Source organism: Temnothorax americanus, unplaced genomic scaffold (genome assembly GCF_048541705.1).
Source record: "Temnothorax americanus isolate GAGA-0224 unplaced genomic scaffold, ASM4854170v1 Scaffold19, whole genome shotgun sequence".
NCBI classification, from domain to species: domain Eukaryota; kingdom Metazoa; phylum Arthropoda; class Insecta; order Hymenoptera; family Formicidae; genus Temnothorax; species Temnothorax americanus.
In genome coordinates this window covers 326,956-341,105 of record NW_027509329.1, presented here as the reverse complement: position 1 = coordinate 341,105, position 14,150 = coordinate 326,956, and the positions used below count along the sequence as shown (strand labels likewise).

The window sequence follows — 14,150 nt, the reverse complement described above, 5'->3', positions numbered from 1 at the left end:
CAGGAAGAAGCAGTGAGAGGCGAGATATACAAACGTATCTTCATATGCGAGATACTATTTTGGAGGCACTTTTGTTAACAAGATAATTGCGATGGCGAATTTGCGCAAACTTTAAATTTGCATTGAATGCAGGAATGTTAAACATTGAGTATACATTACTGCTTAAACACTGTGACTTTAAAAATAGCAGCATAAACACGTCACGAAGAGAGATATTTAAAGTACCGATCACAGGAATATCGTATAAAATGTCACGTAAAATCAACACATCCTCTATCGCGAGGATTTCTTGATTGAAAAATAAGGATGGAACGAAGATTGTGTGTCTGATAAATTATCAATTTGACGCGTGTGTCTGGAGTGATATTAATCACAATTTAATAGGCAGGCGATAAACATTGAGTGGCAATTCCATTTTTATGCTTGTCGCACTCATCGGACAGCGCGCCGCCCCATCGAATTAGACGCTGGTTTCAGATCAACCCTAGGTCAGGTCTGCTGTCCGAAGTCAACTGGGAATTTATGTAACTCTGTTGCAAGTATCTGTGACATATGGTTTACGCGGAATTCCTCTTTCAAAATCAACGACACGCCTGGCCTTTCAAGTGGATCTACGGCAGCAAGTAAAAGGGGAACGGTTCAAAGTGCCGCTCGCCTCCGCGGCGATATTAATATCGCTAGAATATTCCATATTTCGTTATTCTTTGCGCGCTGCCTCTGAATCACCTTTTATCGTCCACTCCTTTATGTCGTCATCAACCTTATCATTATCATTAACGTACATATTCAATTACATATATATTCAACGATAAATCAGAATGCGGGATTTTCGTTATGAGATATTTTATTCTTCAAAGGATAGATTGGACTTTCTTACGGCCCTGCGCGGCCGTTCAAACGCAGGTGGATGCAGGTATATTCACAGGTATCAAGCACTTCCAAAACGCCATCTTGCGCACAATTATCGCAGCCTTCTCTTACCTTGCCGTGGCCTAGCCTGCGGCGTAATCATGGCCTTCTGGTACCATCCACCGGTCACCTTTCGCTCGTTCACGCGTCGAGAACACGATGACGTGCACTCTTATCGTTTTCCGCAGACGCCAAAAGACGATTTATTTGTGCAACGGGAAAACCCGAAAATGTGCAGCCACAGCGTGAGAACGTTACTCGGAAGCAACAAAAGATACGAGTTGCGCAAACGAAACGTCACGTTTTTCCCAGAGATCGCCAAGTGTTATAAAATAGGTCATTGACGTCATTAACTCGTCGGGCCCGATTTCAGGATCGTTAGCGAGAGGATATCGTCATTCTCGGGGAGACCATTTCATCGGCTAAAATTATCACGGAATTCGAGGCGATGTAATTCGAAGAATCCATCGATACTCTCCATCCTGATTTGCATAAATAAGCAATCGGAGCATTCGCGGCTGCCGCGCGTCTCTCTGCACGAGTCGGGAAAAGATTCGACTGTGCGGTAAACAGTTTTGCGGTGGCGATCGTAACGGGACGAAGCGCTAGGACAAGCTACATATAATTTATTACACTCGCATTTTTTTACAAGAAGTTAAACACGTTCGCACGATCCCTTTCCGCGCGTCACAATTCAAGACTTGACTTTGATGTCCTTCTGCACGTTGTATACGAGGTTCGCCGAAGCATGGAACAGCTGTTTCTCATGTTCAGTTATATGCATTCGTACTATCTGCGTGATACCATTTTCGCCAATCGCGCAAGGTAGGGACAGGAACATATCGTGACATACATCGTGGTGACCCTAAGAAAACGATTTTTATTGATATAGAACGTTACAGTTTTGATACTGATATTGGATATCAGTGCAATATAAATTTTTTTTTTAATTCTAACAATTTATCATTTTATTTAAATATATTTTATTTTCTTAATTTTTGAAAATGCACAAAAAAAATTTGTGGTATTAAATATTAGTTATAAATATGATTTCTTTATTACGAATATGCTTGAGTTGAAAGTTAAATGCGGTACAATTTATTACGAATAGTAACTTATACCTGCACTAGAGTCGAAACTGGTATAATAGCTTGCGTATTGTGTAATATTGCTATTATGATGTCAGCTGCAGAAAGTCCAATGGCCGTATTTGAATATCCTTTTAGACATCGCACCATAGCACCTCTGAGGAAATAAAATATATTTCTATGTATACATATATGTACGGTCTATATATGGAGGGGTAAAAACCACAGTGGTGTAAGTCAAATTTTTAAAAATATTTTTTTGTGTGCATAGATGCAATTTATATATTGTATAGGTTGCATCTATGCACGCGAGAAAAAATTTAAAAAAATTTGACTTACACCACTATGACTTTTACCCCTCCATATGTGTGTGGGAAATAAATCTAACAATAAGATATAAGCTAAATCTTCACGGAGAGAAATTCAAGAAATTCAATCTTTTACAAATAGATACGCTATTCGACAAATGTGCAAATCATGCTATTATTGATATTTATGCATAGAAACTGATAGTTTCTCTGTTCATTTAAAGTTATTAAACTTACAGCTCCACTACATGTTTTGCTATTTCGAACCATCTTTCGTCGTCCGTCTCCAAACCGATATTCGGGATAACATCGCGGAACTGCACTCCCGCAACGTTCACTCCGGACCAGAGCGGAACTAAGAAACATCGAATGATAAATTGGGCTTAGTGCGTAACGTCGCCTTTCTCCCCGTGTCAAATGTCAAAGATCGATCGATAGAGCTCACCCATACTGTCCCCGTGTTCACCAATGATGTACCCTTGAACCGAGCATGGGGCTATTCCTAATCGATCGGCAATCAGGTAGCGAAATCTTGCGCTATCCAGATGAGTTCCGCTGCCGATTACTTGATGCACCGGAAGTCCGCTTAACTTCCAAGTAACCCATGCCAAAATATCCACTATACAAGGAAATCATATTTATACTCTGTCAAATTTTGTCCCGATATTATTAATATGATAATATGTTCAACGTTATACAAACTGACAGTACATTTTGATGAACAATATATTATTTGAAATAATTGTTTCTCTAATAATATTTAATCTATTTTTGCACAGTTTTTATAATTAAAAATTTTGATATCTTTATATAATTATCCCCTTCTTTGCTTTTTCTTTGAGTAGAGATTTCATTAAATCAAAATTTACTTGACAATAATAACAATAAGCTTCCGCTGTCTACTTGAATAAAAAGATATTGTATCAGTTTTTATTACTACAACTATTTTCATTATTGAATATATTATGTAATTAAAATACACAGAAGAAATGCTTTTTATTATGCGTAAATTTTTTAGAGACCATAAATATCTGATCTGTAATATTTAGAATTTTTGAATATTATATGTAATGTACTTTCATTACATATTAATTAATAGAATCGTTTATTAATAGAATTGATTATTAAATTAATTAATTTTAACCTGGATTGCTGATGACGATAAACACCGCATTTGGACTGTAATTTACTAAAGGTGGTATTATAGTCTTCAATATTTCTGTATTTCTTTTCACCAGGTCAAGTCGAGTTTCACCCTTCACTGGTCGTACACCCGAGCAAATAGCTACGACTTTCGAATTACTCGTCACACAAAAATCTACAAAACAGATATTTTTGCGTCTTTATTTACAAGTAAAAAATTGTATATAAGAGAACAAATAAGAGAACAAATGCACTTATATGTATTTTTGTAAACTACAAAGTTACAATTATAATTATCAATTAGCACAACTAATTTCATTACAAGTAAACAAATAAATCAACTATTTTCATAACACATATTCAATGAATCTATTACCAGTATCATACTCGATCTTTGGATTTCCTATGAATGCGGAACTATGACTAAAGTCCATTCCTTCGCCTTCCAGCTTTTTAGGAAAGACATCTACCATTGCGATATGCGAAGTGATTCGCTAATATTTCATAAGGCAACAATGAAAATTAACATAATTATCACTAAGAATTTAAATTTTAATATTTCTATTTTTTATTTCACATTCTCACATTCTTTAAAACACACGATATGCTACGTATAATATAATATCATTAATGCAGATATAATAATATTATAATGTTTACGTATTTTCTTGACTGTATTTATATAATACACATTATATTCATATAATGCACAAATTTTTACTTCAATAATTTGAAATAGAGCAAATTCAGTAAATAACTATATAATCCAAGCAATTCAAAAATTCCATTAAAAAATATTTAAAATTTAAAAGAATGAAGTACCTGAAAAAGAAGTGAATTGGCGAGGGCAACGCCGACCATACCAGCACCGACAATAGTGACTTTATGGCCACAATCTCTAACTGGTTCCGACATCTTACATAAGAGTTCTTCTCGTAAGCACGGTGAACTAAAATTCGAATAACTCGCTTTCCTTTAATATTTCCACGAAGTGTTATATCATAATAATTCATGGATATTTTGCAAACTATACTTAAAATTATCAACTGATTAATACAGCTGATTATGATTTCTTCGAAAAATCCTCTAGTAATTATATTAAAAGTAATAGAAATATAGATTTAATACAAATAATAATTTTGTATGACACCTTAATTCTTAATTGATTTACAACATTCTATATAAACATTATGTACATATAAAATAAGAAATTCATTTTATAAAAAAATATGATTGCTTGAAAATAAAAATTATAAGAAATTGTAATCGCCACATATAAATATTAGAAATAATAATTTTATAATTTCAAATCTAGGTAAATCTAAATTTGTGACATTTGTTCATTTAACTTTTGAACCAAAAGCCTTAAAAAATGTAAATCCAATATAACAAAAAAAAACGGATTAACCAAACAGTTTTCGATTAATTTAAAATTCTTTTCTTACACAAAGTTAAGTGCTCTCTGAAAATTCGAACCAGAAGCCGCATCTTTCCCGAAAGTATTCCCTTTATTATTTCCAAAGACTTTCGTCAAAATCGTCGGCGGTAAAGCGCGAGTATATCGGTTCCTGACAAAGTCTCTCGTTAACGTCGCGCGTGCAAGATTCCTCAGACATATCGATAGCGACGAGTTCGACAGCAGAGGTGATAAAACCATTGCTTCTGTCACTCATCGGGTTTGTAAACGTCGCACGATCGTTTTCACCCACGCCCGTCACATTGCATGAAACCGTTTTTTTTTTCTTGAAAAGAGAGAGTACACTGATAATCGGCCGACATAACATTCTTGGCAGACGGCCATCATGTCGATTCGCCAATTGTTAAACGCATCCATGGTTACTAAAATTTATTATAATAAGCGTTCAAAAAGAGATAAAGAGAAGCACAAAATTCATCCATAATTTAAAAATATACTTTATTATTTGCTTTAGTTTATCTACTTTATTATTTATACAATCAAATTGAAATAAAACGCTATTTACGGTCCGAGCTTGGATCTTAGTGGCCTAATAATTATATATTTTTTTATGTATTACACATATCTTTTCCAACCTTAGTAAACTGCGCGCCGATTAGATTTGAGAGAAAGGATTTTACTACTCCAACGAGAACTGTGTTGTAAGTCTGACAAGTCTAGTCGGCGCGTAGTTTACTAAGGTTGGAAAAGATATGTGTAATACACAAAAAAAAATATATGTAATTATTAGGCTACCAAGAGCCAAGCTCGGACCGTAAGTGGCGTTTTATTCTAATTTAATTGTATGTATATCATAGCGATCGTATATTTCTGTTATTATTTTTTATTATTTATATACTAAAAATGCTTTATGTAATATATTAATCACAACTTAGATTAATAATATTAAAATTGGGAAAATTATATATTTTTACATACATATATAAATATACATATGTAAACATTTTAATAGAATTATATATATATGAGATTTTATCACAGAGTAAGGAGCATTGTTTAAATAAAATATGCAAGGAAGAGTGATCGATATAAATTATATATTTTTTTATTTATCATATTTATCTTCTTGTATATTTTAGAAATGGATATAAATTGCTTGCGTGCTTTATCGGCAGTACATTTGGCATATTTGATATAAAATTGCTAGAGATGATTAAATCGTCCAATTTATAAAATGTATAATGACATAAATAGTTGCAACATCGTAAGAAAAGTAATGAAATAGATGATAGTGAGAGTACTTCTGTCACAGATCAAAATAAAAAAAAATAATAATAAAAGATAAATATAGCACCAGAAACACTTTATATTCCTAGCTTTTTCACACATATACATATATAGGCAAACGTATACATGTCGATTATATAATAGCAAACATTTATACAATTATTTCATTAATTTATAATACTTGTATATAATACTGCGTTTATCTAATACGTTCAAATGCATATAAGTTGCATATGGAACAGCATCAAAAGCTTGCAATAACATATAATAAAATAATAAATAAAATTAAGTTAATATATTTTTTAAAATTTCAGGCCTTCTTGCACTTTGTGCATCAACGCTGAGGATTTATGCAATGATGCACGCTCGTCGCCTGTTAACTTCTGCTGAACGATGTGTGTAACGCCATCTTCACCCAGTGTGCAAGGTAAGGATAAGAACACTTCTTCATTAATTCCATGGTTACCCTAAAGAGTAAAGAAAATAACTGAATGTTATTTTCAGATAACTAAACTTTTCGTGTGTTAAAAATAATTAGTATCAATATATTTTAATAAAAAAAATTAAAATATAAATTAACATAATACATTAATATTTACATATATATAATAAAGTTTTAATATGAATATATTTAATATATAAAAATAATATATTTTCGTTTATTGTAGAGTTTTAAAAATTATTTAAAAAACAATAATTAAAAATGATATTAAATAATAATATAAAAATTAATAAGTTTGTAAAAAAGCAAAATATGAAATGTTTGATAATCCTTTAATCATATAATTATGATTAACAAAGCATGGAAATATAAATAATGAGATTAAAATTATGTTTATTGTAGAATATGTAAAATACTGTAAGTTAATCTAGCAGAAATCCATATTGTCGACTCACAGTAACCAATGTGGACACAGCGTGCACTTGATTGGAATTTCTTAGTATAGCTGATGCAAGTTGCGACACACTGAGACCTATGGCCCACGAGGTGTAGCCTTTCAATTTGATCACTTCATATGCACTTTGTATCACCTGCTTATGCAAATCATCCCAATGTTCTTCATCCTTGTCAGTACCCACATGCTCGTTCAAGTCACGCATACGTACTCCGGCAACATTAACTCCAGACCATACAGGCACTGATAAATGTAGAAACAAATATCTCGCATAATTACAATGCGCTAAAATCTTTTTACTATAATTTGTTAATGTATACATACATGCATTTGTTTGTTTATAATAATATCATTAAATTTTTGGTTGAGAAAAGAAAAATTAAATTTTTCTTTTTATTTAGCCCTATCGAAGATATAATTACTAATCATATTTTCACTTTATTTTATTCATCTATTACGAAAATTTTATTATTTTAAAAAAGCATTTTACATACCACTGGTATCACCGTGTTCTCCGATAATCCAGCCGTGGCAAGACGTAGGTGCGACATTAAGTTTTTGCGATAGCAGAAAGCGGAAGCGGGCAGAATCCAAATTCGTACCGCTGCCAATAACTCTGTTCTTTGGCAAGCCGGAGAGTTTCCACGCCACATATGTCAAAATGTCCACCGGATTGGAAACGATAAGGAGAATCGTGTTCGGGCTATATTTGACTAACTGAGGTATAATGCCTTTGAAGATGTCGGTGTTACGTTGAACCAGATCCAGTCTGGTTTCGCCTTCGCGCTGACGAGCACCCGCTGTCACGATGCAAAGACTCGAATTCGCAGTCACGGCGTAATCAGTGCTGGCGCTCACTTTTGCGTTCTTCATGAACGCACTGCCATGCTGTAGGTCTAACATTTCTCCTTTTAATTTGTCCGCCATCACATCGATCAATACCACGTCGCTCGAAACATGCTGCAATAATTTACCAAATGATGTATATGTGTCATTACGATATAAATAAATATAACATAGTATGATTATTTAAGATATATTTTATGCTATTATTTGTGAAAAAATAACAATTTTCAATAATAAAAAATAACTTATGTAAAACTATATTTTATATAAGTGAGTTTTAATAATGTAGTTATAATAAGATTAACGTTCGAACTTACGTTCGTCAAAATACTAAAAGCACAGGCCATTCCAACTTGACCGACACCGACCACTGTGATTTTATTTCTACCGGTTGACACCGGTTCTGTCACAGTAGTTAAAAGTTGATCCTTTAATGTTGCCATTTTCTGTAAATATTTATCAGATTAATTTAATAATGCATTAACATCAATACCTTCATAAAATCTTAATCTATAATTTAACATGTATATAACCGTTTACGTTACTTCTTATATGTCTTTTTTATTTATTATTATTAATTACGAATAGTACAAAAAAAAGAAATTTTAAATGAAAATCAGATCGGTGAAAAGTCACTATATCAAAGATTAAAAATCAGATCATGTATCGCTAAGAACATCTATGTTATAATTCCTGACTTTTCTGTCCGTCACTACCAATTGTCTTTCTTCGACCGCGATCATTAACATATGAGTTCATGAACCTCGTTAACATGTCTTTTTTTAGAAGGAATTGTGTCGCGTCGGCAAATGCCATTTCGAGTGGCGCGGTTGTAAAATGTATCGTGCAGTTCCTAGGTACTTGTTGCATTTGCAACGAATGCAACGGATAGTGCGAATACAGTTGCCAGATGGCAGTATAGGTATGTAATCGATGGAGATATACCGGCATTTCTCTTTCAGCCAGGTGCAAACGTGCGTGAACTTTGAAGCGGAAAAACACGTGGAGAGTTGAAATTACGCATCGGTTCGCGGAAATCGCGGTCAGACCATTAATCATACTTCGCTAATAACGCTTTACCGGAGAGATATAATCAAGACGAAAGACTCATACAGTTTTCAGCATTATTAACTTATACTTTGTATACAGGAAGTCAGAAAACGATAAATTGCAATACACCGGTAACGGTACGTAGTGTAACATGCACATGCTTTATTGACGCACGTTTTATCGCAGATAACGAGCACCGGTCGATAGCAGCTAATCAACCAACAGCACGGAACTTTGACTGTCACGTTAAAAATATTTCTAAACATGAATAAACTAGCAATTCTAAATAATTAAGCTTAATAAATTTATTACACGTTTTTCATTAATCAATCTTAAAATCGTTTAAATGTTACAAATAATGAAACCAATTATGAAATTAATTTCAAATATATTCTTATTTAAACATTATCACTTTTTTCATTACACACTGTGAGACTGGTCGATTAAAAGGAATTTTAAGTGATACGATTGAAGAGAGTCCTTACTGACCTCAAAAAGTATTCTCCCTGCAACACTATCTCTTCGTCACTGTCGAACACAGACTGAACCCGTTGCAGCTGGCACACCGCTATTTTACTGGACTGACAGTTCAGGGATGGTGATTCGACAAGGTGACCTTGCCCCCACCTTATATAGCTTCTACGAGCGACAGGGCAATGACGAAATATATGAAATTTTTACGATTATCTACAGTACAGATCTAGAAATCTCGAAATCTCGAAAAATGACAATTTACGAAAGTTTAAATGACTTGAAGTATCACGTGCATTCTGATTCTGAATGTCATACTAAATACTATGAACCGCTTCGAAAAGGCAAACGTGACATTGCGCACGCGTAACATGACGCAACTCACGCACGTGACGGCGATATTCACCATCGATCCAGCTCGAAGAGACTTTCTTCTCTCGCATCTTTTCGCTATTCGCCAACCATAAGGTACTGGGAGACGTCGAGAGTGGGGAAAAAGTATTTCTGGAAGCACAATACTCAAGTCGTGACTCCCGCATTTTGTAGCACGGCATTTTTTATGGCTATCGGCAAAGTTAAATTTGTCACGACGTTCTTGAAGATATAAAATACGCATAAGAAAGCTAACTTCTTTAACATTTTAATACACATATTTTTTTAACAATTTAATAAAAAAGAACAATTCCCTGCTTGATAAAAATATTATTTATCTTTAAAAATTAAAAAGAATTGCAATTTAATTTCAGGATTGCAAATAATGAGAATGTATATAAATGAGCTTTAACAGATATTTACCATAAAACTTTGTTTTTCCAAAATGTTCAAAATTAAATATTAAAAGAAACGATAATATTTTATTCTGTTTGAACTGAAAAGAAATTGATCCAAAATGCAATATTATCGAAAAGTAACATATTTGCAGCAATATATACACAACGTTATCGATATCTGTGAAGATGATTAATAAAAGGAGATTATATTAACGGCATTTGGGATAGATAAAATAAGATTACAGTTGGAGGTAGATTATATCTTTGATATATATTCCATATAATTGAACAAACGCGATAATTCGTGGGCACTGTGAATGAAGATGAATCAGACTGACACCAGTTGCATGTGCTCTGACGCAACTTTCTTCGTACGGTTGTAACACTGTCGTGAGACTGGTCATCGATCTATTTCGGAGTTTATATACTTTATTCACACACATGTAACTTGAATATATTGCACTCTTTTTTCTTCTTATATTCTATACATTATCTCTATCTTATACATACACTTCTATTTACATTTATATATATCTGCTCCCCACCTTGAACCGGCTATAGCTATACTTAGCAGAGTGAGTAAAGGCACTCCTTCATCCAGTTTCATTACACAAAGTACAGTGCAGTACAGTATTGTATCACGTGATACCAAACTTACCGTCAATCACATAACGCATTATCTTATAAGTGAGCTTTAACTATTCGGGAAATTATCTTAGATATGAAAATTTGTAAGTAAAGACTAAAAAGAACAGCGTTGTAACAATTTAAATAACGTTTTGAAATAGTTTCACAGTACAATGATAATATTTTCCTATAGTTTTATTAAAGGAAACAGCATTTGATATTATTTCTTTAGAAACTACGTTGTCAAGGCTTTTCCTACTACAAACTACGTTCATTTACTGAATAAACAAAAACTTGAATTGCACGTTTCATTCCTCCACACAGCGGCTGAGAAGGTTGAAACAGCCGGGTGTACGCTCGAGACAATGTCGTTGAACGATATGACTGCGGCACTAATATGAAGATGGCACACACAATTACAAACCCGACAGCCCAAAGAGTCAACGTCGCGGTATTAGCATAACCGTATAAATGTACATATGTACCTACCAGAGGCAACCGCGACAATGCTGCGGTCCTTTTGCCTTACCTGCGCGTACACATTATGTTTACCGCTTCTGCGAAACAAACTGTTCGTCGTCGCTACTATCCCAAGGCCCTGTCTCCGTTAAAGAAAAAGAAGCCGTAAGACTCCAGACACTCGGATTTTAACACTGGATGGCGTTAACGGCATTGTCACTGCAACATTACGGCTCTTGCATCATTTTAATGAACGCGCGGACATTTGCCATTTACGCGTATGATGAATCAGCAGCAATAGCATTCTTTAGTTGATCCGTTCAGTTGTAGTTTACGCACGTCTAAGTAAGCGTGCTGATAAAACTGATGTATTGTTGATGTCACTTCGTGATAATAATATGACAATAATATGACAATTTATCTTTTTAAAAAATATTTTAATAATTATATTCATGTGCAGATTAAACATCCTTTAAGATAAAATATAGAAGCTAAAAATTGTGGAGTATAAAATATATTTCGTTATAATTTGCACGATCACACATACGTATGTATTATCACACGCTGATAAGATCTTCGTCGAAAATGAAATTTCGTGAAGATCAATGCCCGTATTTCGTAACTATTATCGTTTAGCGCGGCATTTTCATGTGCACACACGTGCCCTCATTCCATGCCGCTTGATGCAACGTTAATCTGCACAACATCGGAGCGCATCGCGTTCACCAAAATGTGACCACTCAACCGACGAGTGCTACATGTAAAACGGCGCAATCATCCGCATAGTAATCATCCTTTAAAATATGCGGAATGAGGCGCATTGCAACGTCCCGCTGCGATTTCCATAAACAATGTGCACAAAGTGCCCGGTGCGATTTGCCCCGCAGCCGACGAAATCGCGTTCGAGGGAAGCGGGTGTGGATCCTTAAAGCCTCGAGTGAGATGGAAAAAGGAGAAAAAGTTGGAAGGACAGGCCTCATAATAGAGCAATTTAATAAATTGTCGAGCGTGGCAATTAGGACGGTGTTAGGGATCAGCAACGAGACCTTGATATGGTAATTACCGCGGGATAATACATGTGCATTCGTTAGCGACCGCCATATAGTATGTATGTACCAAGCATTCGGCTACGTTTGCACGTCAGACTCACTAATATTTCGGTTCTTTTCCCGCGACGTGATTGTAAATTATAGCTCGTAAGAAAACGCGCTCGCCCTCGCGAGGAACCGCTCGCGGACACGAGCGTATGTTAACTATCGTGTCTTACGTTGAAAAGAATTCGTTAAACTGTCCGAATACTTCGTGCAAATCATCCCGCTCGCTTACGTTTCGGGGCAAATTAACAAGCGCGCAACACGTTGCGACAGTGGCTGCAATCATAACGTAATATTGCGAGAAGTCTGATATTTTTGGAAATGTCAGTTGGATGTTGTCAGTAATTTTTGGCGCGATCATTATTTACCTTGCATCATGCAGTTGAAAGCTTGATAGCAGGAAGTATAAAGTATAAGCAAATCTATATCTGCTCTTCAGCTAAATTTATTATTTTTTATGTGATATTCAAAAAATAAAGAAATATTACTATTGAGATATATAGACGTGTCGAGAAATGCAATGCATTGAGAAAGAATGCTAGATTTAATTTTGAAAAAACTATAATCAAGATAAAATTTTAAATATTTTTATCTAAATTTTATAACAATTAAAGTTTTTAATAAATATACTTAAAAGAGTCTCTGTGAAGCTACAATTCTGTCAACGATGCCAAACTGTATCTGGTGATTGTCCGCAGCTGCATTCCCATACCGCGGGTGGTCGTCTTCGACGAGTGCGTTAAAAGTGCACTCACGCGTGCGGCCGATGAAGAGGAGGGCCAGGGAAGAAAGGGTAGAAAGAGAAAGAGAGGAGAGATCTCGAGCGAGCGGTTGCAATAAGTGATTCCCTGTAACTATAAATAAACGTCGATACGTCCCGGACGGCTTCGCTCGCCCGTAAATCTCGAATCGGGGCATAATCGCATAATCGCCAAAGCAATCTGGAATCTGCCGCGGATCAAGCCGGATCTCTCCGCGTGTCCGGGTCTCGCCGGATCTTCCTGATGAGGCTCACCGGCTGCCTCACGGACGACGGTAAAGTAGAATCTATCCATTCTCATCGGTAACCCAGAATTCTGTTATAAATCAGGCCCCCAATGTCGATGCAGACTTGTTTCGCGGCAATGAAATTTATAATAGTCGCTTCGCGATACGTATACGTGCTAAGATTATTATCCCTACTCTTACTATATCCTTGATATCATGATCCGCGTAACCGGAACTAGAGTGAAGCTTGTTAAGAAAAATTTCTTTGTCTAGCAATGTTATAATGCAGAAAATGCTGTCGCAATATCTGAAAACAATACGATTCATATTGACGCTTGTTTTGGAAGTAGAGCAACGTTACGGTATTTATTTCCGCTTCGTTAATCACGGTGCTGCATTGTAATACGCGCGCAGTTTTATTAGAAACTACTCATTATATCTAGATTATAAAATACAATTTTATTCTCTAAATATATAAGCTTTATTCGAGTTAATGTTTGCGTTAATTTCGACATTATGTAAAATTTTAATCCTAGCACTTGTAAACATTTAATTAAAATATCTAATTGCGGTACCTTGCAAGAAGTTATACGATACAAAAATTTATGAAGATGTGCACTGATACAAAAATCGGTGTTGAACAATCTACTGCTAGTGGCGTGATTTCGCGCCATTAATCTTTCCCCGACAATTAACCGACCGTAACGCAGCCGGCGGCTATTAATTGCAATCAAAATCACACAACCGGCTGATATGGAATTTAATCTCGTGCATATTCGGAGAAAGCATTTATCGTTA

General features: G+C 34.9%; 2 protein-coding genes across 2 annotated transcripts; both read right to left on the bottom strand.

Moving 5' to 3' along the window:
- Nucleotides 1-31: 31 nt before the first annotated feature.
- Nucleotides 32-3,938, bottom strand: LOC143896554 (L-lactate dehydrogenase B chain). The gene is made up of 6 exons (XM_077404498.1): nucleotides 3,825-3,938; nucleotides 3,450-3,623; nucleotides 2,751-2,924; nucleotides 2,543-2,660; nucleotides 2,031-2,154; nucleotides 32-1,774 (listed from the first exon to the last, which is right to left on the bottom strand). The coding sequence occupies exons 1-6, from the start codon at nucleotides 3,919-3,921 to the stop codon at nucleotides 1,604-1,606; spliced, it is 858 nt and encodes a 285-aa protein (XP_077260624.1). The 5' UTR covers nucleotides 3,922-3,938; the 3' UTR covers nucleotides 32-1,603.
- A 2,016-nt stretch (nucleotides 3,939-5,954) lies between these two features.
- Nucleotides 5,955-9,715, bottom strand: LOC143896608 (L-lactate dehydrogenase). Its single transcript, XM_077404560.1, has 5 exons — nucleotides 9,434-9,715; nucleotides 8,212-8,340; nucleotides 7,543-8,008; nucleotides 7,050-7,291; nucleotides 5,955-6,619 (listed from the first exon to the last, which is right to left on the bottom strand). Exons 2-5 carry the CDS (start codon nucleotides 8,335-8,337, stop codon nucleotides 6,455-6,457), a joined length of 999 nt encoding a protein of 332 aa, XP_077260686.1. The 5' UTR covers nucleotides 8,338-8,340; nucleotides 9,434-9,715; the 3' UTR covers nucleotides 5,955-6,454.
- Nucleotides 9,716-14,150: the final 4,435 nt, after the last annotated feature.

Bases quoted from the DNA above. Each gene is read 5' to 3' on its own strand.
- LOC143896554 (XM_077404498.1), bottom strand. From the start codon at position 3,921: ATGGTAGATGTCTTTCCTAAAAAGCTGGAAGGCGAAGGAATGGACTTT. The intron at 2,925-3,449 runs GTTAAAATTAAT...TTCCTTGTATAG, and splicing joins TATCGTCATCAGCAATCCAG to TGGATATTTTGGCATGGGTT. The intron at 2,155-2,542 runs GTAAGTTTAATA...TTATTTCCTCAG, and splicing joins GCAAAACATGTAGTGGAGCT to AGGTGCTATGGTGCGATGTC.
- LOC143896608 (XM_077404560.1), bottom strand. From the start codon at position 8,337: ATGGCAACATTAAAGGATCAACTTTTAACTACTGTGACAGAACCGGTG. The intron at 7,292-7,542 runs GTATGTAAAATG...TACATTTATCAG, and splicing joins AGAACACGGTGATACCAGTG to TGCCTGTATGGTCTGGAGTT. The intron at 6,620-7,049 runs GTGAGTCGACAA...TTTACTCTTTAG, and splicing joins CTGTGTCCACATTGGTTACT to GGTAACCATGGAATTAATGA.